This window comes from Podarcis muralis, chromosome 2, assembly GCF_964188315.1.
Source record: "Podarcis muralis chromosome 2, rPodMur119.hap1.1, whole genome shotgun sequence".
Classification (NCBI taxonomy): domain Eukaryota; kingdom Metazoa; phylum Chordata; class Lepidosauria; order Squamata; family Lacertidae; genus Podarcis; species Podarcis muralis.
In genome coordinates this window covers 98,404,471-98,430,738 of record NC_135656.1, presented here as the reverse complement: position 1 = coordinate 98,430,738, position 26,268 = coordinate 98,404,471, and the positions used below count along the sequence as shown (strand labels likewise).

The 26,268-nt window shown below is 46.0% G+C and overlaps 1 protein-coding gene across 4 annotated transcripts in view; it reads left to right on the top strand.

The window, feature by feature from the left end:
- The window catches only part of SLC25A26 (solute carrier family 25 member 26), a 128,591-nt gene extending 102,751 nt beyond the window's left edge, over positions 1-25,840 (top strand). For all 4 annotated transcript variants that reach the window (XM_077925060.1, XM_028719456.2, XM_028719455.2 and 1 more), the window contains 3 exons: positions 9,703-9,767; positions 12,155-12,228; positions 22,944-25,840. In XM_077925060.1, the coding sequence (XP_077781186.1) occupies positions 9,703-9,767; positions 12,155-12,228; positions 22,944-23,040 (236 nt within the window). In that variant the 3' untranslated portion in view covers positions 23,041-25,840. The remainder of the gene's footprint in view (positions 1-9,702; positions 9,768-12,154; positions 12,229-22,943) is intronic.
- Positions 25,841-26,268: the final 428 nt, after the last annotated feature.

Genomic DNA, 26,268 nt, shown 5'->3' with positions numbered 1-26,268 from the left:
CAAATGAGATGTGCTGGCGATGGGAACTCAAGCATCTCACATGTTATCTTCTCATGCCCCCACAAATTCAGGCACTGTCCTAGCTGCAATTCCAGAACCGGACCAATCTGAAGCCTGAAATGGGGGGGGGGGTGAGGGATTGCTTTAAGGTGGGAGAATGGAGAGGCAGTGCTCTGTTCCTCTCTTGATGCAAAAACAGACCCCTTGCTTTATGTGACTCTCCTGCCCACGTCTAGCTTTGCCATACTCTAAATCTAGAATTTGTACCCATAGGCCCAGAGACAGTGTTCTCTTGACTTCCAGTGCAAGGACTGTTGCACTAATGTAAGAGTGAGAATCATGGTCATGCAAAATGAAATCCGGCGCAACAGTTGCATTGGCGGAAGCTAGGTGTGCAACGGGACATAGCAATCTGATGCACAATGAGCCACAAGAACGACAGCAGCTTCCTGCTCCTTCTTTTTCACAGGCCATTGAGCTAGTGCGTCTAGTACAATGTTGAGGGGACTTCAGCATTTGAGTTCCTCCCTAACAGACTTGCTATGTCCCCCTCAGGATTAACTTGACCTGTTGGTTTCCTACTGCTGGGAGCATGGTATGACCTGGGTGGAAAGTCCTTTCTGGATTTGAAATGCTGCCTTTCCAAATTACTTCCTGAAGCAGTTGGAATGTATATTAATGGTTGCTTAGCAACAAGCCAGATTCCCCACCTATCTCCACTTTCATGTCCCCCTGGAACAAATTCCAGACTGTCCCAATCTTTTAATATGTTTTGGAAGATGGGGGGCTGGGGCGGGACCTCCTTTGTTTTGTTTTGTTTTGTTTTGTTTGTTGGGTTAGATCCTTGTTGATCCAGCTCCTTCAGACGCAACATGTCTATATCATTTGTGGAGAGGAAAAGTGCACACACCCGCACGCCAATATAAAACCATACGTAAACATTATGGTTTATAAGCATCAAGTAAGTCAAACCATTGCGTGAGAGTTATTTACATTTATCACCATGTTGCAGGTCTCTTGGAAGGAAAATAAAAGTTTATAAGCCCAAGCCACTAGCCAGTCCTTAATCACGGCTATGTTGCCAATACCACAAAGGCTGTATTCAGACACTATAACTGTCTGAGACTCCCTAGCTGCTCATGTTCTTTGCGTTACCACAAAATTTACTTTAAGCCTTTTAGAGGTCAGAGGAGAGAAAAAACATTAAACACGCTAAACACAGCCTTCTGTTTTGAACTGTTGTGTTAACCAAGAAAAAATACTGGATCCTTTCCCCGCCCCCTAATCGTAATGTTGTCTACTTGGCAGAGGGAAAACAAACATTAGTGTTAAGTTAAATGGCCAACACTATATTTTTGTTTAAATGCTTGCAAAATTGCAGTGGTGGTTGAAGTAAACTTTCTACTATGCTTTACAGCGCAGTGCTAACCCTGACTACTCAGAAGTGTGTCCCATTGAATTTAATGGGGTTTCGATAGCAGCCTCAGCTGTTTGCAATGTATTTCATGGGGCCAGCTGATTATCTTTGCTCACGGGTCTAGGAATACAGCACATCTTTTCTAAAGCCATAAACTAAAAGACCTCAAATGTTGTAACTTTCTCTCTTCCCTGCTCTGCTTGTGAATGGTCAGCAGCAATTCACTGCTATGGGTGAGAGACCTTTGTCTTATACAGTAAGGGAATTGTTTTGTTTACTTGCTGAAGGAAGTCAGGATACTTTGAAATACTGTTTTCCCAGAGGGTTTTGTTTTGGTACTCTGTCCTTGGCATTAGGCAGCTCAACAGGTGGGGGTGATTGATCCAGTCCATCTTGGCATATCTTACAGTGCACAAGATCTATGGCATTACTTTGATGCATTTGGAGAAATTACCTTGTTAAAACCTGTTGTCTCCCCTGCTTCGTGCTGCCATCTGCCTTTATTAATCACGGGCATCTTTGTCGAGGCAGAAATGTATCGGAAGTGAAGACTGCGAACAGTACAATGCTAGCGAAGGCTTTTTTGTGCAATAAACCTGGACAGCTGCCTTGGTTTCCCTTTCTGATCTAATTAGCTCTGACAAGTTTACAGTGCTGCGTTTTGAGAGTCTCCTTGCCCATACAAGGTATAAAGGCAATGATGAAATCTTCTTTTAGAACTGACTCTTTACAGATGCCCAAGACGGTTCTTCCAAACCTAAATTGGTTAAATCATTGCAGATGAAATGCCCCATCCTGAGATTTCTTCCTTCTATTATGAGTTGAATCTTCCTTTTATAGACTAGCCGTATCTGCTGACTAACTGATTGCATGTCTTAAGGATGCCATGCAGCTATTCTTATGGAATGTGAGCTTTCAGTCTGATCCACAACCAGTGCAGGTGGAGATATTGCTCTGCTTTCGTTCTCAAAAGTGTGGGGTGTCTCAAAGTGTGGGGTGTATCTCCTTTCAAGCTGCACTGTGGCGTGGTGTCAGGTGTCCTGACAGAGTCTGCTCAGGAAGACAGACAGGTTACGCATCAGATTTAGGAGGGGGGAGACCCTCCTTACCTAGAATTGTTGTTCGTTGTTTTTCTCCCCCACCATATGTTTTTATTACAATATTTTTCATGAGTAACAAAGTACATACATTCACTTTGAGACATTATTGTTATCGGCAATATGGGGTTGAGGCGGAAAGAGAAGTGTGGAGAGTGAGGGGAGGAACTAGTAAAAAAGGGGTGGGGAGACAGTAATCTTTCATTGTTTTACATTGTATATGAGTGGATCTTTTGTGTCAGCAACACGTGAGTAGCAGTGTTAGAAAATGAGATATGAAAACTAGGAGCTAAATGGCACCTTAAACCTAGGTTATGGGCGCAACGATGGAATGTCTAGGTGGGCTTTTTTAATAAGAAGAATACAAAGCTGAAAATGAATGAACTAAAACATTATGTTCATTTTTCACGTGCTCTAGTCCTTCCCCTGCCCCCCCCCCAATATTTTTAAGAGAGTATTTTCTCCAGTCTTCAGAGAGTGGATGGAAGTGGGGAGGCAGAAAAAGGTCCTCCTTTGCTTCCACTCTGCAGTTTAAATCTGAAATCTTAGGTACAGTTCTGCACCCAGAGCTCAGAAACTGTTCAACTGTAATGAAATTCCCTGTCGCAAAATGCGTCTAGAACAATGGGAGTTTCGAACACTAGGTATTTTATTTTTGCTGGTGACGTGAGAGACCAGAGGGCCCAGGGCATGGTTGTTGTAGTTAATTGGTTGCAGTGTGATTTGTATGTTGATTCCAGATGGATGCAATTTCCTTCAGATTATGGCAATCTGTTAATAATTAAGTATATGATACCTTGACATTAGCTGATAATTTTTCAATATGTTTGTTCTTCTGGTTTGTTGATCTACCAAAGGCTCTCTTCGTTTCTGTGCTCATTGGTGTCCTTTTGAGCTCACCTTTTGCTGCCATCTTGCCTCCGGTCACGTAGGGATCTGATGGAAACTCTGAAGTGCCAATCCACCCCTTTCGCTGCAGAATCTAGAATTAGTGCATCCTCTCTGATGTGCAGATGTCACTGCTCAGTATCCACGGTCCCTCAGGGGTGGAATCTGCTGTGCCAAGAGCCATGGTGGTGCAGGCTGCAATTCTGCACTGTATGCGTAGCACAGCAAAACAATTGGGTCACACCAGTGCATAGTTATAGCAACACTTGGTGGTCCCACTGCTGCCATGTTCTGAAGTCAAAGCAAGGGGCAAAACAAAATACGCTGTCGTTTTACAATGCCACTTCCTCATACCTTGAGTGCAGTTGGAGGGAAATGCTGGTCTCTCTCTTCCCCATCCGCTAGCTAGTTAAATTACAATACTTGCATACTGTGATTCCTCCAGTTTCTGTTTATAACATGAAGACTAGGAGCAGTACCCAACTAAGTAACTGTCCACTGGCCCTACACCACCCCCAAATCTGCACAGTGCGGGTTAGGGGAACCCCCAGAACATCTTTAGGGGGCATTCAGCTCAGCGGAGAGCAGATAATGTTTTGTTGTGCAAGGAGAAATTCTTGCACTGGCAGATTGTTCCCCTTAGCAGTACTTTGAATACAACCCCAGGAAGTGCTGCTTGTGGACTTCTTGTCAGTTCCCTGATCCTCTGATACACGTAAACTGGATTATCTGCAGCGTCATGGAAACCCAGGGTCTGAGCTTAGTTGACCATGTTCCATGTATGTTGGCTACATGAGCTGCATTTCGTTGCTCCGTACAGTTTGTTTTACCTGTTTGAAGGTGGAAACTTGAATCTATGAAGCTTGCAAGACCAGGAACCCTTCCAGGTTTGCTCAAAGCCTAGTTCAGGGGAAAAAATGCTTTTCAATCACTTCCAGATTTAAATATCTGTCTCCTGCCTACACTTTGGAAAAGAACAAGCTTTCTATATTCCATAAAACTGGGAGGAAAAGACAACTATTTATAGCTACTTCCCAAGACAATGCTCTGGGCTGGACCTTTTGGAACATGTACTCTGACCTTGGCTCTGAATTTTCTGCACACTCCTTAGAAAGGATCTCGCTTTTTTAACCTCTCACTGCTTTTCTCCTCTATCCTTTTGTTCATTACCACTCGCCCGTTTAATAGCTTGCGCTTTGGTACATCATTGCCAGGGTGACAGAGCCAAGAATTCATCCCCTTGGTTCTGAACATCCTGGCATGCATTACGTTACCTTTGGTTTGGGAGAGGTGGTGCTATTGCTGTGGGAGAAACAACCCACTTCTCTCGGCACTGTGTTGTTTCTTGCAGCCAGAAGCATGATCTGTGTTCCTGGCATCATGCTACATGTTTTTTATGGGAAGGGCTCAGGACCGCAATACCTCAAGGGCTCCTCTTTCCATATGAACTTACTCAGACCCTGAGATCATCTTCTGCGGCCCTTCTTCCTGTGCCTCCTCCATGAGTGGTCCGGAGGGTAGCAACACAAGAACAGGCCTTTTCTGTGGCGGCTCCCTGTTTGTGGAATGCTCTCCCCAGGGAGGTTCATCTGGAACCTTCATTATACATCTTTAGGCACAAGGCAAAAATGTTTCTAAGATGGGCTTAGAATGTAATGTGTTCTCTGCCTCTCCACAGCTTCTGGGGTTAGCCAGCTCAGCGACCCATCCCCTCTGCAGGGAGGTGGGACCAATTCGGATGGTCCGCCCCCGCCACTTAATGGATCCAAATGGTTTCCAGAGAGTGGTAGGGGATGCTTTATCCCATGTTGATGGCCTTTCAGCTGATTCCCTGGTGGCCCGCTGGAATGTGGAGTTAACCAGGGCTATTGACTGTTTGGCTCCGAAGCGCCCTCTCCGGTTGCATGGAGCCCGGACAGCCCCGTGGTTTTCCACGGATCTGAGGGCAATGAAACAATCGTTGAGACGGCTAGAGCGCCGGTGGCGGAGAACTCATTCCGAATCTGACCGGACACAGGTTAGAGCTCAACGTCGAGCCTACCAAGTGGCGATAGCGACGGCGAAGAAGAATTTCTTCACCGCCTCTATTGCATCTGCAGAAAACAGCAGCAGGAGACTTTTTCAGGTGGTTCACAATTTAGCGGAACCACCTGCAACATCGGGGCCCAGTACGGGCCACATGTTCTCCTGCAATGATTTTGCAAAGTTTTTTGCAGATAAAATCGCTCAGATTCGGGAAGAAGTAGACTCCACCGTGGGAGCAGGGCCGGGGCGGGAGAGTGCTAGAGTTCTGTCTAGTCAAGTTGAGTGGGATCAATTCCAATCTGTTACCTCCGAGGATGTGGACAGGCTGCTTGGACGAGTGAAACCAACCACCTGTCTCCTGGATCCTTGCCCATCCTGGCTTATAAAAGCTAGCCGGGAAGGACTGGGCAATGGGCTTCGTGGGGTGGTGAATGCTTCCCTCCGTGAGGGAGCCTTCCCAGACCCGCTGAAAGAGGCGGTTATTAAACCGCTTCTTAAAAAACCATCTTTAGATGCGGCCACGATGGCCAACTATCGCCCAGTCTCAAATCTTCCATTCCTGGGCAAGGTGATTGAGCGAGCGGTTGCCGAACAACTCCAGGCACGCCTGGAAGAAGCGGACCATTTGGATCCCTTCCAGTCGGGATTCAGGCCTCATCATGGGACTGAAACTGCCTTGGTCGCACTGGTTGATGATCTCCGGCGGGCTAGGGACAAAGGTGAGAGCTGTTTCCTAGTTCTGCTGGATCTCTCAGCGGCGTTTGATACCATCGACCATAGCATCCTTCTGGACCGTCTTGAGGGGCTGGGAGCTGGGGGCACTGTTATACAGTGGTTCCGCTCCTTCCTCCTGGGCCGTGTTCAGAAAGTGGTGGTGGGGGATGAGTGTTCAGACCCCTGGGCTCTCACTTGTGGGGTGCCTCAGGGTTCTGTCCTCTCCCCCATGCTTTTCAACATTTACATGCAGCCGCTGGGAGAGATCATCAGGAGGTTTGGGCTGGGTGTTCATCAGTATGCGGATGATACCCAGCTCTACCTCTCTTTTAAATCAGAACCAGTGAAGGCGGTGAAGGTCCTGTGTGAGTGTCTGGAGGCGGTTGGAGGATGGATGGCGGCTAACAGATTGAGGTTGAATCCTGACAAGACAGAAGTACTGTTTTGGGGGGACAGGAGGCGGGCAGGTGTGGAGGATTCCCTGGTCCTGAATGGGGTAACTGTGCCCCTGAAGGACCAGGTGCGCAGCCTGGGAGTCATTTTGGACTCACAGCTGTCCATGGAGGCACAGGTCAAATCCGTGTCCAGGGCAGCTGTTTACCAGCTCCATCTGGTACGTAGGCTGAGACCCTATCTGCCTGCGGACTGTCTCGCCAGAGTGGTACATGCTCTGGTTATCTCCCGCTTGGACTACTGCAATGCACTCTACGTGGGGCTACCTTTGAAGGTGACTCGGAAACTACAACTAATCCAGAATGCGGCAGCTAGACTGGTGACTGGGAGCGGCCGCCGAGACCATATAACACCGGTCTTGAAAGACTTGCATTGGCTCCCAGTACGTTTCCGAGCACAATTCAAAGTGTTGGTGCTGACCTTTAAAGCCCTAAACGGCCTCGGTCCAGTATACCTGAAGGAGCGTCTCCACCCCCATCATTTTGCCCGGACGCTGAGGTCCAACGCCGAGGGCCTTCTGGCGGTTCCCTCATTGCGAGAAGCAAAGCTACAGGGAACCAGGCAGAGGGCCTTCTCGGTAGTGGCGCCCACCCTGTGGAACGCCCTTCCAGCAGATGTCAAAGTGATAAATAACTACCTGACATTCAAGAGACATCTTAAGGCAGCCCTGTTCAGGGAAGTTTTTAACATGTGATATTTTATTGTATTTTTGGTTTTTATGGAAGCCGCCCAGAGTGGCTGGGGAGGCCCAGCCAGATGGGCGGGGTATAAATAATAAATTATTATTATTATTATTATTATAGCTGTATGGGTGGCTGCAGTGGTTAAATCTCTGGAGGCCTCTGTCTCTGGTTGCCACAGGCTCTTCTCCTTTCCTAGAAGTTTATGCCTCCTGTTTATGCTCTCCTGTGCCCCACCCAGAGGGGACCTGCCTCACTGCTGTTTTTCTTTCAACACATCCAGTTGTGTCAGGAGCCAAGCAGCAGTAAATCACACTGAACACATTGGAGTTAACTCTTTATTAGTGAAAACAGGATCTGCACAGAAGTGCCAGGCCTAATGAGCACAGCAACTCATCTCTGTGCTCATCTCTTACAGCTAATCCAGAATGCGGCAGCTAGACTGGTGACTGGGGGCGGCCGCCGAGACCACATAACACCGGTCTTGAAAGACCTACATTGGCTCCCAGTACGTTTCCGAGCACAATTCAAAGTGTTGGTGTTGACCTTTAAAGCCCTAAATGGCCTCGGCCCAGTATACCTGAAGGAGCGTCTCCACCCCCATCGTTCTGCCCAGACGCTGAGGTCCAGCGTCGAGGGCCTTCTGGCGGTTCCCTCATTGCGAGAAGCAAAGCTACAGGGAACCAGGCAGAGGGCCTTTTCGGTAGCGGCGCCTGCCCTGTGGAATGCCCTCCCATCAGATGTCAAAACGATAAACAACTACCTGACATTCAGAAGACATCTTAAGGCAGCCCTGTTCAGGGAAGTTTTTAATGTATGATATTTTAGTGGGGTTTTTGGTTTCTATGGAAGCCGCCCAGAGTGGCTGGGGAAACCCAGCCAGATGGGCGGGGTACAAATAATAAATTATTATTATTATTATTATATCTCTGGCAAGTCTTGACTCCATGAAGGAGTTGCTGAGACTGAAGGTCCCTGCCTCCCCACTAAGTCCCCTGCTCTCCAGGGGTTTTCCTAAGCAGTCTGAGACTGTGCCTGCATGAAGCTAACTTCTCCACACTCTTCATGCCCCTGCTGGTTCTGGGAGACCAGCGGGGTGGGAGCTTGGGGCAGCAGAAGAGGGAGACACCTGTGCCTCTTCACCAGCCAGACTCATCTCTGCCTCTTGGCCTCCCTCCTCTCCTGCTTCCGCTTCTGCCTCTGAATCTCTTCCAGACTCCTCTTGCTCACTAGGCCCTGTTTACCCCTTCAGCTTCTGACACCTCCTCCCCCCAGGCTTCTGTCTCTTCTTCCTATGGCCCCTCATTGTTGTCCCACCACCATTTCCCAGGCTTCTTCCCTTGGGGGTCCCCCAGCTGGTTTCTCCCACCATTGCTCTGCGTCCAACCAGTCTGTGGCAGATTGCTTTACCCATATGTTTGAGCTGAGTTCTGCTAGGACAGTCTTCAGATCCCTATAACTGCTGGGTGCTATCTATACCGGTCAATGATGTGGTACCTTGTTCCCGGCTCATTGCAAAAAGGTTTCTGCTATTTCCTGCTCCTTACTTGGCTGCTCTAATGATAGCCTCAGTCCATGAATGTACACATTTGGATGTCCGTAAATGGAGGAAGCAGACCTGCTCCATCAGCTGATTAGGGAGAGACAGAGTCGGGGTTGTGAACTTCTAGTTGGTACCTTGTGCCCTCTAAACCTGGGGCCATAGCTCAATGGTAGAGCACATGGTTTGCATGCAGAAAGTCCCAGATTCAATCACTGGAATCTGCAGATCAGGTAGCAGGTGATGGAACAGCTTCTTCCCTGCCAGAAACCCTGGAGAGATACTGCCAGTCAGAGTAGACAACACTGGGTTAGATGGACAGATTAGTAGAAAGCAGCATCTGCTGGGTTGTGGCCAACCAAGAGTAGATCCTCTGAAATGAATAGATCTAAGTTAATCATTCCCATTAATTCAAATGATTCTACTCTGAGTAGGATTAACATGTTTTCAAGTGACAGCTCTAGAGTCCTGTCCCTGGGAGTACTGGGCAAAAATAAATTGAAATCAGAAATCAGCTTGAAGGAGAGCACTGTTTGCACATGGTAACACTGATGTCATGGATGCTTTAGCTGAGATTCCTGCATTGCAGGGGGTTGGACTAGATGATCCCCGGGGTCCCTCCCAATGCTACAATTCTATGATTCTTTGTCGGCTCCAAAGAAAGGAGTCTGAACAAAAGGTTTTTAAAATAAATGTGTTGCAAATGATCCCGCAATCCAACAAGACTGTGGCTTCAGACAACCTATGCCCAGATTCTGAAGTGAGAAACAAGCTGTAAGCATTAATAATGAAGTGGTTTTGGCAGAAGCTGTGGGAACTATGGGGCTGTGTAGCATGCATATTTAACAAACAAAGTCTTGCTTGTGTTTGGCATTTTTATATGCTCAGGTGGATTTGCAGCTGCAGTCACCACCCCTCTGGATGTAGCCAAGACAAGAATTATGCTGGCAAAGGTAAGAGCTTGGAGAACAGTGCGAGGCTGATTGACAGGTTTGCAGGTTAATAGCACTGGGGGGTTTGCGTAGTAGCAACAAAATCTAACCCAGCACCTTCTAATGGTTTCTTTTCTTCCATTTTAAGTTTGGGGTCTCTGTCTCTCCAACTCTGATGCCCCTTTTTCTGGCCACCTCTCATTTCTTTTCCTACTCAGCTGCTGCTGCTGCTCCCCAAAGGGCTTCCCCAGTTGGTGCTTATTAACTGATCTATTAATTTAGATTTATAGGCTTGGCTCGTTCCTGTAACTTGGGGCTGGCAACTGCTTCCCCTAATCCCATTTATCCTTGAGTCAATACACCGAGGTGGACCAGTGTTATTCCTGTTTTTCAAGTGAGAAGCAGAGACTGAGTGATGGTGGCTTGCCCAAAGCTGTGCTGCATTAGGCTGGGATTCAAGCCCAGATCTCTCCCAGGTCCTATCATGCCACTCTGCCCATTTGAGCCTGACACCTCTTTTTTCTAGACTGAATTGAGAAAAATAGCCTTAGCACTGTGCTCCCACAGCACTTCATTCTAAGCACCAGGATCTTGCACTTCCACAAAAGAGAGACAAAGTGGACATGTGCATTATTTGCCAGTGTGGTGTAGTGGTTAAGAGCGGTAGTCTCATAATCTGGTGAACCGGGTTTGCTTCCCCGCTCCTCCACATGCAGCTGCTGGGTGACCTTGGGCCAGTCACACTACTCTGAAGTCTCTCAGCCTCACTCACCTTACAGCGTGTTTGTTGTGGGGGAGGAAGGGAAAGGAGAATGTTAGCTGCTTTGAGACTCCCTAGGTTAGTGATAAAGCGGGATATCAAATCCAAACTCCTCTAATAATAATAATAATAATAATAATAATAATAATAATAATAATATGACTTCATCTGAAACCAGTGTGACATGCTGGTAAGAGTGTTGGTCTAGGACTGAGGAGACCTGGGTTCAAATCAGCACTCAGCTATGACACTCAAAGACCAGTCAGCATCTCCTGACCTACCTCACAGGATAAAATGGGGGGGGGGGGAGGTCGGGAGAACCTGTCACGCTGAGGAAGGGAAAACTTAAACATGTTGCAGAGTTCCCCAAAAATAGACCAGAGGCGATTGTACTTCATCCAGCAGAGCTTTACTGCTACTGAAGGCAAATGAGCATAATGGTCACAAATCCAATACATATAGGATTGGCACAGTCCATAAAAAAATCCAGTTGCAGCACTTACAATAAAACTTACAATACTTATAAGACAAAACCTTCACACTACATACGGAACAGAACAGAACAGAACACCAGAACAAAGAGACAGTAAGCTCAGGCTCCTTTTGGCCTTACTATTATAGTTAGCATGACCTTGACAGAAAGATAACAGAACCAGTTTAAATCAGCTGTACTCAGCTTCTCAGAAGGAATAACCCAAACAAGAACCTTCTGCCTGCTTCTTTCACATAGAAAGAAACCTTAGCAATAATAATAATAAATTTTATTTATATCCCGCCCTCCCCAACCGAAGCCTGGCTCAGGGCTGCTAACAACAATAAAACAGTACAAAAGTACAGCATAAACAACACTCTAAAATCATTCATTATAAAATTAATTAATTCAAGCCACTGGCAACCATTGGGCCAGAGCTCCGCGAAGATTGCCGAGGGAGGGAGTCAGGCTGTGCCCTGGCCAAAGGCCTGGTGGAACAGCTCTGTCTTGCAGGCCCTGCGGAAAGATGTCAAGTCCCGCAGGGCCCTAGTCTCTTGTGACAGAGTGTTCCACCAGATTGGAGCCACAGCCGAAAAAGCCCTGGCTCTAGTTGAGGCCAGCCTAACCTCTCTGTGGCCTGGGACCTTCAATATATTTTTATTTGAAGACCTTCCAGAACACTCCTGAATTAAGCAGAACAGGAAAGATCTCTACACATCAGATCAATACTTACTGTACTACGAACTGCAAACTGACAGAACCATGTACACCACCTAGAGTTTTTTGGAGGGAAGGTGTGACACATAAATGAAAATAAATAAACAAGCCAGCTTGGGAGCAGACCTTTGTCTTGGAAGAAGTACCTTGACTTGCAACTCTTAGATTCAGTCCTTCATGGATATGTGGTGGTGTGGAGAAGATGCCCACCCGCCAAACGCAGTTGAAGAGGAAGGACTGCTTGGTGGCGTAAAAAGGAAACCAGCAGTCATTCCATATCTGTGGAGCACAGTGGTAGTTCATGCGCCTTGCATGCACAACTTATCAATTTAAAGGGCTGCAAAAGACCTTTGTCTGAGACTTTGGAGTACAGATAGACGGCACTGTGCAAGATGTCCCAGTGGTCTGACCTGATATGAGGCAGCTTCAAATGTTTATCTGTGTGCTTCTTCTATACAGACTGGCTCCAGAACCGCAAGTGGGAATGTGCTGTCAGCTCTGCATCAAGTATGGAGGACACAAGGGATTTCTGGGTAAGGATGGATTGGGCACAGGGGAAATGCCTCAGCATGTAGCATTTGAAAAAGCTGCCTAGGAAGAAGGTGGGTTTCACTTGTAACACGCAAGTGAATTACTGGGGGCTTTTATATTTTTCTGCAGAAAGGCAACCCCCAATGTTTAATGTTTTCATCTGTTCTGCTTGGTGACAGATAAGTTGTAAGAGGAATGAGTGAAAATTAAATTAGTACTTTTCAAGCCAGGTGAGCACTGAGTGTGCAGCAGTCACAGCACTAGAGCAAAATGTGGGCAAACAAGAAAGATTCAGCTGTTTTTATTGTTCAACAATGTACACAAAGTAATAATAATAATAAAGAATACTTGATGAGAAGTAGGGGAGGAAGGAAGACCCAACAGATCGACAGAACAAATATTATGTGGCTAGTATTTGTTTTGAAGAGGGTTACTTGAAAAATAAATAAATCAGTGTTTTGCAGTGGCCCAAAGGGTTTCCATGGAGTTGTGATCAGCAAAGCGGGGTATGGGTTCAAATTCTAGCTTGGATTAGTGAGTTTATATTTAATAGGTTTAGTATAATAACATACTACAGCGGCTCCATAATCTTTGCTTGTCTTTTGCACCCTGTTTGTATATTTATATGTATTATGGTTTACTTGTAGGTTTAGTAGTTCAGGGGGTTAAAAGGAGAAGACCCTGAATAGCCTTTCTTTCCAGCTGCCTCCTTTCTTTCCATCAGTAATCACCCTCTGCTTTGCAAAACTTACTGAGTAATAACAGTCTTTTCTTTCTATCCTCTCTGCCAGAGAATAAGTAATGGGGTTGATATTAGGCTTCACTCTAAAAACAAATAGAAAGCTGGGGAAAAAAGAGGAAATGCTAATAATCATTCTGGAGCAGGCCTGCTTGCGAGCTTCTGTGGAGGCAAAGGTTTGTTGAATTAGAAAAACCTCAGAGATTATCAAGTAGACTCCTCTGGACGGAGCCACGTTGCTCTTACAAACATTTCATTTAAAAAGAAGTCTAAGTTAGGGCCAAACTTCGATAAAACATAAATTGCATCATCATCATGGTCATTATTATTATTTATTGAATTTATATACCCGGAGGTCTCAGGGCAGTTCACATAAAAAGATCACAGTATATAAAATAAAAATAAAAACAATAACCCAAAATACACCCCCAAATCCACATTTTAAAAGGGTATGGGATGTTGGTCAGGTCAACCAAAGGCCTGGTTAAAAAGGAACGTTTTTGCCTGGCACCTAAGGGTGTATAATGAAGGCGCCAGGCGAACTTCCCTGGGGAGAGTATTCCACAGACAGGAAGCCACTGCAGAAAAGGCCTGTTCTCGTGTTGCCACCCTCCAGACCTCTCAAGGAGGCAGCTCATGAAGGAGGGCCTCAGAAGATGATCTCAGGGTCCGGGCAGGTTCATAAGGAAAGATGTGGTCCTTGAGGTATTGCGGTCCTGAGCCAATCACTCATTCATGCAATTAATGAGTGCACACTTTGTTGTTGTGTCAACATAAGCTTTGGGGAAGGCTGAGCAGCCTTAGGACCATGGATGGTGGGGCACATCCTGCCATGGTCCTAAGAAAAACCACACCTCTGCAAGATTCTACACTTAGGCAGGAATAACCAGTTGCAGAAATATATTATGAGGGACACTGGCTTGCTCGCAGTACATGTGAAAAGGATCTAGTGGTCTTAGGGGACCACAAGCTTAACATGAGTCAACGGTGGGATGCAGCAGCAAAAAAAAGGACTAATGCTATTCTAGGCTTCATCAACAGACATGTAATGTCCTTCAGGGACCTTTGGAAGTTGCTGGCATTGTCGAGGTGCGGCAGGCCACAGACCAGCCACCTGAGCAAAGATGCTGCATCCATAAATGCCTGGGACATTGCTCCCTCTGAATTATATTCACTGCAAAATGCCATCCAAAGAAACCACCTGACTTCATGGCTCTCTAGACTGGCTGTAGCACAGTAAATAAGAAAGGTTGTAAGAACAGGCACACACAGTTGCAGCTGAAAATTAAATTTCATTGATTAATTCTGTTGAAAGGCCCTAGACCTACAGTCACCCTCCTCTCTCTCCCTCCCGCCCCCCTCTCTCTTTATATAGATATATGTCTTCAGAATTTCTCTAAATTTGTATAGCTGGGGGAGAAAATATAGCTCTGATTAATCTCTAGGCAGGGAGAAGTGGCAAGCTGGGGCAGCCTCAAGAAAAGTCTTGGAAAGGGTGGGAAATAGGAAAGACCAGTTCTGCCAGGCCTGCTGCCAATTATAAATCTATTAATCAGAACAGTAAAAGTGTCAGGCTCTGTGCCTGTCTGAAACCAAGAATGACAAATGCCTTATCTTGCGGATTGACACCTTATTAAAACCAGAAGGGCGCATTGGGCTTCCTGTTGGCACCTCCACTGTGGGCCAGCAAATTAACATCCCGTCCTGTCAGGGGAGAGAGAAAGAGAACTAACAGCAGCAGATAGGTGTCTTGACAGTGATATAATAGGAGATTATAACAGGAGATCAGAGGGGCGTAAAGCAGACATACGCTTGCGCTGGTTTTCTTCTTCCAGATGAGAGGCTGCTCCCCTGTTTCGTGCACACTGGCACTTCTCTACGTCATTCTCCAGGCTGTTTGCATTCTGCAGAGTCAAAAATCCAATGTGGCCTTTTGGTATCTGCAGAGTCTCTTCTTCCAGTTTTAGAGCACTCATGGTTTTGGCTATCGGATTCAGAATGTATGGGTAGTATTTAGTTGTGAGGTTGCAACTTAGAGACAGGCTTCAAATTACATGTCCCTCAAAGCCTCTTTAAAAAACAACAACCAACAACCATGGAACGCCATTTGCTGTGTTGCTCAGTTGTTGGAAACTGGAACTGACTAGTGGAAAATGGAGATCCCTGTGGTGTTGTGGACTTTGTTCACTTTAGCTGGTGGATGTAGGAGTTTCCCAGGGTTGGAGGCACTGGTTGAGAGGGATAGTTAAGCAATTAAAAAAAGGAAATGTTTGCTGGAGTCCAGTGTTGTAGGCTGCAATCGGTAGGTGCATTCTTACAGTGAGAGCCAGTGTGGTGTAGTGGTTAAGAGCAGTGGACTCGTAATCTGGTGAACCAGGTTCACTTTCCTGCTCCTCCACATGCAGCTGCTGGGTGACCTTGGGCTAGTCATACTTCTCTGAAGTCTCTCAGACTCACTCACCTCACAGAGTGTTGTGGGGAAGGAGATTGTTAGCCGCTCTGAGACTCCTTAGGGTAGTGATAAAGTGGGATACCAAGTCCAAACTCTTCTTCTTTTCCTTCTTCTTACAAAACTGCATGCCCATCCACACAGTGGTCTACACGTGCTTGGAAGTTTCTTAAACTGCTTTCTCAACTCAGCAGGGCATTCAAAGAGACTTGCTCTTGGGAAATGCTGTTGGAGAAGTAGCCCCACAAAGACTCCTGTGGATCACATCTATAGTGTCAGCATCTGGCACTGAGATGCATCTTTTGACGCTTCCGTTTTGAGACTGGGGTACCCACCCAAACCAAGGAAGTGTGACTCAAGCATTTCTGTAGTGAGAGCATTGCCATGAAAGTACTGGGAGACAAGCATGAGAATGATTTTTAACCTATGATATGACATAAACCTGGGTGGGTGGATAAAGATCTGTCAACACATTTTAGTGTCTGAGGGAGCAACACCCAAGCACCCAAACGCTGAGACTTTTAGACGTGATTTCAGTAGGCCTTCTTTCTCAAGTGAGCTTGAGGTGGTAGCCTTAATAGATTTTCACAGTCTGCCTCGGAATGAGGAGTGGGAAGTGGTCTCACGGAAAATGATTTGCAAATGACAGTGGTCTGCTGCATCTCATATCAACAAGCACAAAAACCTGCCATTGGGAAAATCTAGACGTGGCCTTAGTGTTAGGTTTGGGGCAGAAATTTGTCTGGTTTGTATTTTTTGTGTGAACCTGCACAATTTTCATTTCCCCAAACAATGCAGAAACCAAAAGACAGTGACCTTGCGAAATTCACACATCTCCAAATTTTATGACCCAGTTCTCCAACTAAAAAGTGTGCCAAAAAAAAAAAAAAGATTGCGTAGGTAAATGAAAATAAAATTCAAAGCTTATATTATAACAGAGGATCTTACTTGCAAAAATGAATGTATGAATGCATATATTAAATTGGCATGAAAATATGTACTCACTTTCATGTGGAAAGAAAACTTCTCAAATTGATGTAAAAAATGAGTTTAGGTTTTGAAAAATGAGTACCTGAGTGAGATTGAAAATGACCGATTTGTCCCTCTCTGCTTAGAATTCAGGTGCCACCCCTCTTAAAGTTATCCCTGTATGGAAGATGGTCATGGTTAACCAATGACGGAATGAAACCAGGGTCTTTCTTTGTGATTTTGAGATTCAGTGAGGCATGCGGGTGGTTTAGTGTGTGGATAATGAAGTAATAATGTGCCATTCTTTTGTCAATGACATCATCTTTCACAAGGAGTAGGTGCCTGTTCAAGAAGATGGTCTTTCCCAATTAAACTGCCTCAGCCTCCAAGGAAGATGACAGCATTTCTACAGGGAACAATGGTGCTCTACCACAATATCTGCCCATGGAATGCTCTGTCGGTACTTGCCTTGTTACAAATTACTTGGCTTTAAAGCTGTAATTATGGTAATAGACCGAATTGCTGTCTAGTGAATCCATAAAACATTTCCATCTGCCTGCCGCAGCCCCGAAGCAAAGATCATTACCACAGACAAGTGCAAGTGCAGGGAGGAGGTGAACTGAGCTCTGCATCTGACTTAGCAGTGGAGGAAAGAGAAAACTCACCAATACCTATTCGTGAGTTGGCACCAGGTATCCAAAGACCCACAGAACTTATCAAGGGGCTTTGGTCTTTACAGACAAGTTTCATTGCTCGCTAAAACCTTTGTTGTAGGAAGAATTCTAATCCAATAGGGATGTGTAATTTTCCTTGCTGAAAGGCTGTTGGAATAATTTAATCAGGTTAGAAAATCCAGGCTGATTATTATATTTTTTTTATTGAAGCGGGGAGAGCTGCGGTAACATTTGGCCTAAGTCTAGTGAGCATTTTCTGCTAGGATTATGAGAACCTGGTTTCTTTAAAGGAACATATTGAAGGCGTACAGTTGGGAAGAGGTAAAGATTACATATGTAATGGAGCAGTGAATGGCCTGTGCATAGGATTACTGGAGCAGCCTTGAGACATAAAAAAACCTATCCCTATAGAGGATTATATCCTCTTTCAGAAGTGCTGAAATCCAGACCTTCCCATCACCATTTTCCCCGAGTTGAATTTGCCTTCAATGAGCAGAAAACCTGAGGCTAATGGGCAGTTGATTGGGAGATGGAGGACTTAAATATGACCATGTTTCTTCCTGTTGGTGGAACAGCCTCACACTACAGAATTTGCTGCAGGAACTCAAGTCGCGAGATTTGGGGTGCACCCAAAGCTGTCTGTACACAAACTGAACAGACTTCTGCTGCTGCAACAGAGCTTCTTTCCCTCTGCCCCCTGCAGCCCTTCTTGACTCTTAAAATCTGCTTGGGGGGCCTCCAGTGTAGATTTGTGGAGGGTGCTGGACTGCAGTAGAGAAGAAGAATTTGGATTTGATATCCCACGTTTCACTCCCCTTAAGGAGTCTCAAAGTGGCTAACAATCTCCTTTCCCTTCCTCCCCCACAACAAACACTCTGTGAGGTGAGTGGGGCTGGGAGACTTCAGATAAGGGTGACTGGCCCAAGGTGACCCAGCAGCTGCATGTGGAGGAGCGGAGACGTGAACCCGGTTCCCCAGATTACGAGTCCACCGCTCTTAACCACTACACTACACTGGAATAGGAGAGGAGAGGAATGTTGGTTTTTCCTTGTGCAACATTGTTTTTTGCCTGGGTAAACTGGGTATTTGTTTTTTAAAAAAACCTACATAGCCATACATGGAGGGTTTGTGATGGTGGGGAGGTTGTTTCAAGAGTTTTGGGATGTATCAAAGTAATCCCATATCCTCCTGTGACCCCAGGGCACAACAGAACAGTATAGCAAGCACAAGAACATGCCAGGAGCTTTGCTAAGTTAGACAGTTGGCCCATCAAGTCCAGCATGCTGCTTCTCACAGTGGCCAACCAAATCCCACTGGAAAGCTCTCACGCAGGCCATGAAGGCAACATCCCTTTTCCATTGTTGCCACCTAGCAGCTAGTAATTCTAGGTGTGCTGCCTCTGAACCTGCTTGTTCCCTGGAGCAGCTATGACTCATAGCTATTGACAGTTCTATCCTCCATGAATTTGCCTAATCCCCCCTGTAAAGCCGTCTAAGCCAGCAGCCCCCACTGTTATCTTGTGGGAACAAAGTCTCTGCCTCCCTTGTTTAATGTGTATGGAAACACTTCCTTTTGTCTGCGTTGTATCTCCTGTCCATCAGTGTCCCTGGATTACCTGAACTTCCTTATCCAGGGGACCAGAAAAGAGCTCCCATCTCCATCCACTTTCTCCACACCAGAACCCAAGTAGCATAGGACAGACTTAAGTGGGCTAGGACAGATTTCAAATCCTCACAAAACCACGAAGCTTGTTTAGGGCATCTTTGAACCACACACACACTCTCTCAGCTTCACCCACCTCACAGAGTTGAAAAGAAGAAGAAGGAGGAGGAGGAGGAGGAGGAGGAGGAAGAGGAGGGGAGTTTGGATTTGATATCCTGCTTTATCACTCCCCTTAAGGAGTCTCAAAGCGGCTAACATTCTCCTTTCCCTTCCTCCCCCACAACAAACACTCTGTGAGGTGAGTGGGGCTGAGAGACTTCAGAGAAGTGTGACTGGCCCTAGGTCACCCAGCAGCTGCATGCGGAGGAGCGGAGACGCGAACCCGGTTCCCCAGATTACGAGTCCACCGCTCTTAACCACTACACCACACTAGCTCTCTCCAAGGGCCTTATGTATGCATCATGGCCTCTTCTTCCTCCCCTCTTCCTTCCAGCCACCTTTATCCTGCACTGAAACACTTTGAATCCAGCAGCCTTTCCTAATGGGAAGAGGTCTCCAGCCTGCTGCTCTCTTCCAGCCTTGCTTCCCGATTAGTTTATTGCAGAATCAGTGCTACGCTAGGAAAGAAATCTACGCAATGTCATCATTATAATAGTATTGTCATCATACTATTCTAATTTACTTTTATTGCTACTTATAAGTAATAGCAATATTCTTACAAATGCTAGTCTTATTTATTTGCTGACATTTAATCCACATTTCCTCTTCGCTCTGCAATATCGTTTCTGAAATGGATTTCAATGTTTAAGCTGTGCGGTCAAAGCGAGGGCAAGGATGGCTGGTTGCTTTTTAAGGCGCTGGGAATGCAGGTCTTGCAACTCCCACATTTCCTTACAACATATGTAAAGGAATGAATGCCACTGAACATGTACAGAGTGTACAAAATTATTATTATTATTATTATTATTATTATTATTATTATTATTATTATTATTATTTAGTGTCATTGTGTCCTTGCTGAACAGCACTTGGCACTTGCAGAAAGACAGATTGTCTTTGTTGGTGAGAGAGAAAGTTGAACCCCCAGCACCTCTCATGTAGAAACTTAGTCACCCTGCATAATCAGTTATTGAATTCATGCATTTTTCGAAGAATGCATAGACACACCCATCCTCCGCATTTAAATTTGACACATACAGCAAAGCTTTTAAAAGACAGGAAGCACCTGCTGCTTATTGCCCAGCAGGTTTTGAACAGATACTCATTCAATCTCTCATAAACCAGAATGGAAAGAATTAATTATTTCAGCCAAAGAGGACTTTTCATTTGAGCCAGGATCCACCACTGGAGCTTAACGTGAGAATCTATTTTTAGTGCCGCCAGCTCATTCCAGGAAATATATTGCTGATCATATAAAGGATTGCCTTACGTCACTCCGTGGGTCACAACCAGCCAACATGTGCTTGGAATTAGGGAGAACCTCTTCCGTATGTCAAAGGGGTAGGCTGTGAGCCAGTGTTATATAGCCTGACAGATCCCCGCACTTTTTTTACATTTTTGGTGTTCTCGTTGGCAAATTGTTAATTCACAGGAAAGCTGGACCCAAATGAACTGGTCTAGAAGCAAACAGCCCCATTGTGTGGGAGTGACAAATCGCTTCTTGACTGCCAGGTTGAATTTCTCCATCTCTCTTCCCCAAGATTAGGAAAGGACTGTAGCCTCCCAGTCCACAATGCTGCCACCTGCCCTTTGAACGAAACCTTTACTAATGGCAGAGCTGTACCTTTTAAATACCTCACTAGCCTTTGTATCAGTTTCCAGACTGGCAGCTGTGTTAGTTTTGTGCACCACCAACAGAGCCCTGTGGCACCTTAAAGACTGACAGATTTATTATGTGTCAGGGGTTCAGGAGCAGAGGGACAGGAGAGGGAGGAAGTAGAGACCGAGGGAGAGGAATCTGAGGGAGAAGTCAGCGAGGGTAGCCATCCGAGGTCTCTAAGTCTCTCCAGTGAATCAGAGGATTCACAGAAAGGGGCCCCAGTGGTCAGAGCCAGGGGGTTGCCAGAGGGAACACCCCAGGAAGGAGGGGCCAGAGGGGACTCAGAGAGCAGCAGCTGGAAATCGGGACCAACTTTCCCACCGGAGAGCAGTAAGGGGGAGGAGTCCCAAACATCGGCAGCAGGCAGCCTTCCGTCAGCGGAAGGACATGAGTCAGGGTTAGCCACGCCTGCATCAGAGAGCGAGGTAACGGTCAAAAGGAAGGTCAGGGGCAGCGCGCGCGCGCCAAGTTCAAATGTACAGGAGGGGGGCGCAATGGGCAGTCCGGAGAGAGAGCCGGGTCCCAAAGCCCGCCGGAGAGAAGGGGAGGAGTCCGAAGGGTCCGCTTCCGAGGCATCCCGGAAAGAAGGCACCCAGGGGGGTAGTAGGACCCAGAGGAGGAAGGAGAAACGTAGAAGGTGGAGTAAGGCTAGAGTCTTAAGCTGGTGTACAGGGGGCGGAGACTCAGACGAGGCTTCGCTGGTCTAGGGTTTAGACGTAGAGACGCACGCTAGTGTTTGGAAATGGAAACTAAATGCCAATAAAGACTTCTGTACAGTTCTAATGGCTAGCGTTGGTCTTCTGTGAGCTGAGACCGGGAGGCAGTCACTGACATTATGGCATAAACCTTCATGGATTGGGGCACTTCAGCAGACGCAGATTCTTGGGTGGCAGATATATCTGGACGGGCATAAAGGGGGAGGAGAGAGATGTGAAAGTTGGGAATAAAATAGCAATGAAATGCAAGAAGTCAAGTCTGTTACTATTTACCTGTTTGAAGTATTTACAATATGCACTTTGCCTGAAGAATGCGGGCCAAAAATGTGCACAGTCCCAATGAGAAAGTAAACAACAACAAATAGAAATTTCAGTTATGTATAAAACCACCGGTAGTGACCAAAATAAAATAAAATAAAATAATTAATTATGCATTAGTTGTGGTTTTAGGTGGCAACTATGGTTCGCCAGAGGGATGCGGGTGGCGCTGTGGGTAAAACCTCAGTGCCTAGGACTTGCTGATCGTAAGATCGGCGGTTCGAATCCCCACGACGGGGTGAGCTCCCGTCGTTCGGTCCCAGCTCCTGCCAACCTAGCAGTTCGAAAGCACCCCTAAGTGCAAGTAGATAAATAGGGACCGCTTTATAGCGGGAAGGTAAACGGCGTTTCCGTGTGCAGCGCTGGTGCTGGCTCGCCAGATGCAGCTTCATCAAGCTGGCCATGTGACCCGGAAGTGTCTTCGGACAGCGCCAGCTCCCGGCCTCTTGAGCGAGATGAGCGCGCAACCCTAGAGTCGGTCACGACTGGCCTGTAGGGGGAGGGGTACCTATATCTTTACCTATGGTTCGCCAGAAGCGGCTTAGTCATGCTGGCCACATGACCTGGAAGCTGTGCGCCGGCCCCCCAAGCGAGATGAGTGCCGCAACCCCAGAGTCGGTCACGACTGGACCTAATGGTCAGGGGTCCCTTTACCTTTACCTGTTGGTGACTTGGGGTACCCTTTCTCTTTCCCTTCTAGATTTGTTCAGTAGCAGATTGTTCCCAGATCTGGCCTTCCTTCACTGCTTTCCCACTCTGTCGAGTTGGGTACCGTAGTCTGAGAAATGCCTCATGGAAATCCTTAAGTTGTGAAGCTACAGACAACAGATCAGTGCCAGATTTACGTATAAGCTAAACAAGCTGTATCTTAGGCCCCCACTCTTTTGGGGGGCCCCAAAAAAAATTAAAGGAAAAAAAAACCTGGATGTACATTTTCAAAATATAAGATAAATAACAAATAAAATAAAGCCTACATACAGCAACAGTGTTTTGTGTTGTGTAGGTTCCTATGATGTAAGTAATGGGCCCCGCCTGCTTGCCTGCTCCCTAAAATATCACTGGTTTGCTCATTTCTATATATAGGGTGCCTACATTCTGCATGGACTGGTTGCAGGGCAACACGTGCAAATGGCTTTAGATACCTATTAGGTCCATAAATTACCATATAGCATATATTCAGCACAAAAACCAGCGACAATTTATTGCCGACAAAGGACAGCTGGACATATAAAGGGCCCCATTACCTTCAGGAGCTTAGGGCCTCATCAAATCTAAATCCAGCCCTGCAACAGATCCAAACGTATGTGGTTGTAGGCATCTTGATAAGAGACTGAAAGTAATCTTTGCTTCTCTCTTTCTCTCTCTTTTCAGGTTGTTTGCAGGCGGTGTCCCTCGAATATCTGCCATCAGTCTTGGAGGCTTTATCTTCCTGGGGATGTATGACAAGATACGCCGTTTGCTCTTGTGAACTGGCTCTGGGACTCAAAAAGGAACAGCTGAGGAGCTGCTCCCCTCCCCCTTCTCCTAAGGAAAAAAATGCAGATTTGTGAAGTTATTCATTTGCCTTCCCACAAGTTTATCTCCCCGCAGGCCCTGGGTTCTGCCTCCTGTGGCTCAGCAGCTGTTCAACAGCCTGGACTCTATTCTCACTATTATTTAAAAAAAGAAAGAAAGAAAAGAAAACCCTTAATTCCGTTTCCCTAGTATAAAATGTCCCTGTATGGAAACCCCTGTTCGAGTGGTGAGCTCATTGGAAGGAGCATGCCAAGAAAGGCAACTTTGGGGGGCAAACGACTCGTTTTATGGGCTCCAGCCTTGTGCCTGAAAGGCATTATTATTAGAACTCATTTAGGGAAAATGATGTGCAAATGAGAAGAACATGGCCTGCACGGCATGGAAGGAATAAAAGGAGCACTCATTTGTTTTGTGAGACCGGCATCACAGCATTTACGTTACCCCAGGCCTGCCATGCTCCAGAGGACAGAAGAAAAGAGGACAGGCGCAGGGATTTCTTTCCTTAAGTGTGTGTGTGTGTGTGTGTGTGTGTGTGTGTGTGTGTGTGTGTGGTTTGAACCCCATTTGGAAAGTTTAGACCCCTGTTCCTACCTGCAGGTGCATAGCAAGCATTCTTGCTTGGATAAGCAAGGCTGCCTTTTTTAATTAGACTCAGATTTCTCCAGTAAAAGTACAATGTTGTATTATTTTACTGTCTAACAAGGTTGCCTATGAAAATGAAACAATGCTCTTGGTTTTTCTACCCGCCTCCCACCTCACGGGCAGCACAGTCTTGTAGAACGCGAAGAAGGGGAGGGGGATGACCGACAAAAAGAGGGGGCGATGGGTAAGGGTGCCGTTTACAGCCCCTTTTATTTGAGGAATAGTGCAGCAAGCCAAGCAAGAATTGGTGGGCCTGTCCTGGAGGGAGTGATGGGTTGCAGTCTGGGCCTCCGGTCCTCAGGGTAACATAGTGAGTTGGGCTTCTGATTTTTGTACTCTGCTTGGTAACCACCTCTAAGCGCAGCTTGCGAAGCTACTTACAAAAGAAAGCTGGGTGCAAAGTTTGCTACTTGCACGTCTCCGATGCCGTCCCTGAGAGATGCTGTCTGCTTTGCAGCTTAAGGCTACGCTCGGATGTAAATACACTGGGCGGGATTCACCTAATGAACCCTGCCAAACCGACGGCATGTGCAAAGGACTTCTAAGTGCCCAAAGGGGCTTTCTCCCCTCTGTGCTGGGTGTCTGTGTTGTCAGGAGAACTGCATGCTGGGGGATCGTGCCCAGGGCCGGATTTAGGTTTGATAAGGCCCTTAGCTACTGAAGGTATATGTCCAGCTGTCCTTTGTCAACAACAAATGGTCGCAGTTTTTTGTGTTGAATATATGCTACATGGTAATTTATGGAACTAATAGGTATCTAAAGCCATTTGCACATGTTGCCTTGCAACCAGTCCATGCAGAATGTAGGCACCCTACATATAGAAATGAGCAAACCAGTGATATTTCAGGGAGCAGGCTAGCAGGCGGGGCCCATTACTTACATCATGGGAGCCTACACAACACAAAACACTGTTGCTGTATGTAGGTTTTATTTTATTTGTTTTTCATCTTATATTTTTTTTCTTTAATTTTTTGGGGGACCCTCAAGAGAGTGGGGCCCTAAGCTATAGCTTGCTTAGCTTATACGTAAATCCGGCACTATCATACCACTTGGCAATTGAAATGCTTGCTTGGGCAGAACATTCGTCACAGTGTCTCATTGAATTCTAGCCACTTACAGAAAAGCAAACAGAAATAACACAGATTAAAGGGCTAAATGTTCATCAGGTCTTTAAAGTTTAATATTTAAACAGTCTTGGCAGTGAATTGAAAGAAGCCATTGAAGAATAATTTTTGTCACCTGCCCTTATCACAAAGCAATGATCTAGATAATGTTTGTGGCATGTTCTACCCAGGCAGGAGATAATCCAAAGTTCCAGAGTTCCTGGGAAACACACCATTCCCCCACATAATATAGATGCTTAAGTTGGAGACATAACTACTAATTAAGTTTTCTTGTAGACACAATGTTGTGCCAATAATCTTGCTCAGCAAAGCAGGATCAGATTTTCAGATGGAACGTTCAAGAACTGCTTTGTTGGCTCGGAGTAAAAGCTTGTCTATTCCAGCATTCCAACAGCCCTCTCTCTCTCTGTCTCCTGGAAAACATCCTATTTTGTTCTCATCGTCTGATGCTTGGATTTACGCTGCCTCTCAAACATACAAGGTTCTAGTCAGCTCTCATGGGCAATAGCCAGAGAACTCTTCTTCAGTGCCATGTAATTTTTAGAACCCTGTGACTTAAGCCATGTTGTCAACCTCCCCCCCCCCCCTTTGAATTATGTCCATTACAAATATGTTAAGTGAGCTTGTGTTGGATTTCAGTGACATCTACTGAGGGTTCAAGCATGCCTGGATACCAAAAATACAAAAGAAGAGAGAAGTCCAGAGTTCCTTTTTGTCCAATTTGCTTCATGCCCATTTGAAGCCATGGCTGCTAGTTATTTTCAATCAAGCATTTCCTGACCTGTTCCCAGTTGGGTATGTGCTTTGTATGTCCTTTGTATCAACACAAGCCTTGAGATGTTTCTCTTGCCTTGCCACTAATGCTTGAAATGTGTTGCATGTGCCTGCAAATTGTCCTTTTGCTCACAGTTCATATTTTTACAGACCTTCATCTTGAGACATCCCCTCATTCTATAGCAGTTCTTCTGCAAAACAAAAAAAAGCCAATAATTTAGCAGTTTCTTTCGAAAGTATTCCCATATATTGCGAGGGTGTTAGAACAATGTTTCTGATTGCTCTTCATAGCAAGTGAACTTTCAGCCTGGTTTAAGAGGTAACATGTCATGGTTTGGGAGCAAAAGTAGGCTTTGTAGGGAGGCTTAGAATAAGTGTTGGATCTTTCATGGAAGAGGGTAAAGGGGAGCTCCAAGCTGGGAGCGAACTGGTGAAGAAGATACAGTGGAACCTTGGTTGTTGAACATAATTTGTTCCACAAGACAGTTCAACTTCTGAAACGTGCGGCAACCGAGGCGCAATTGGCAGTCGGCAATGTCAATGGAGAAAATGGAGAAACGATCCTTGGAAGCCATTCGACTTCTGAGGCATGTTCAAAAACAGAAGCATTCACTTCGGGGTTTTTGGCATTCGGCTTCCGA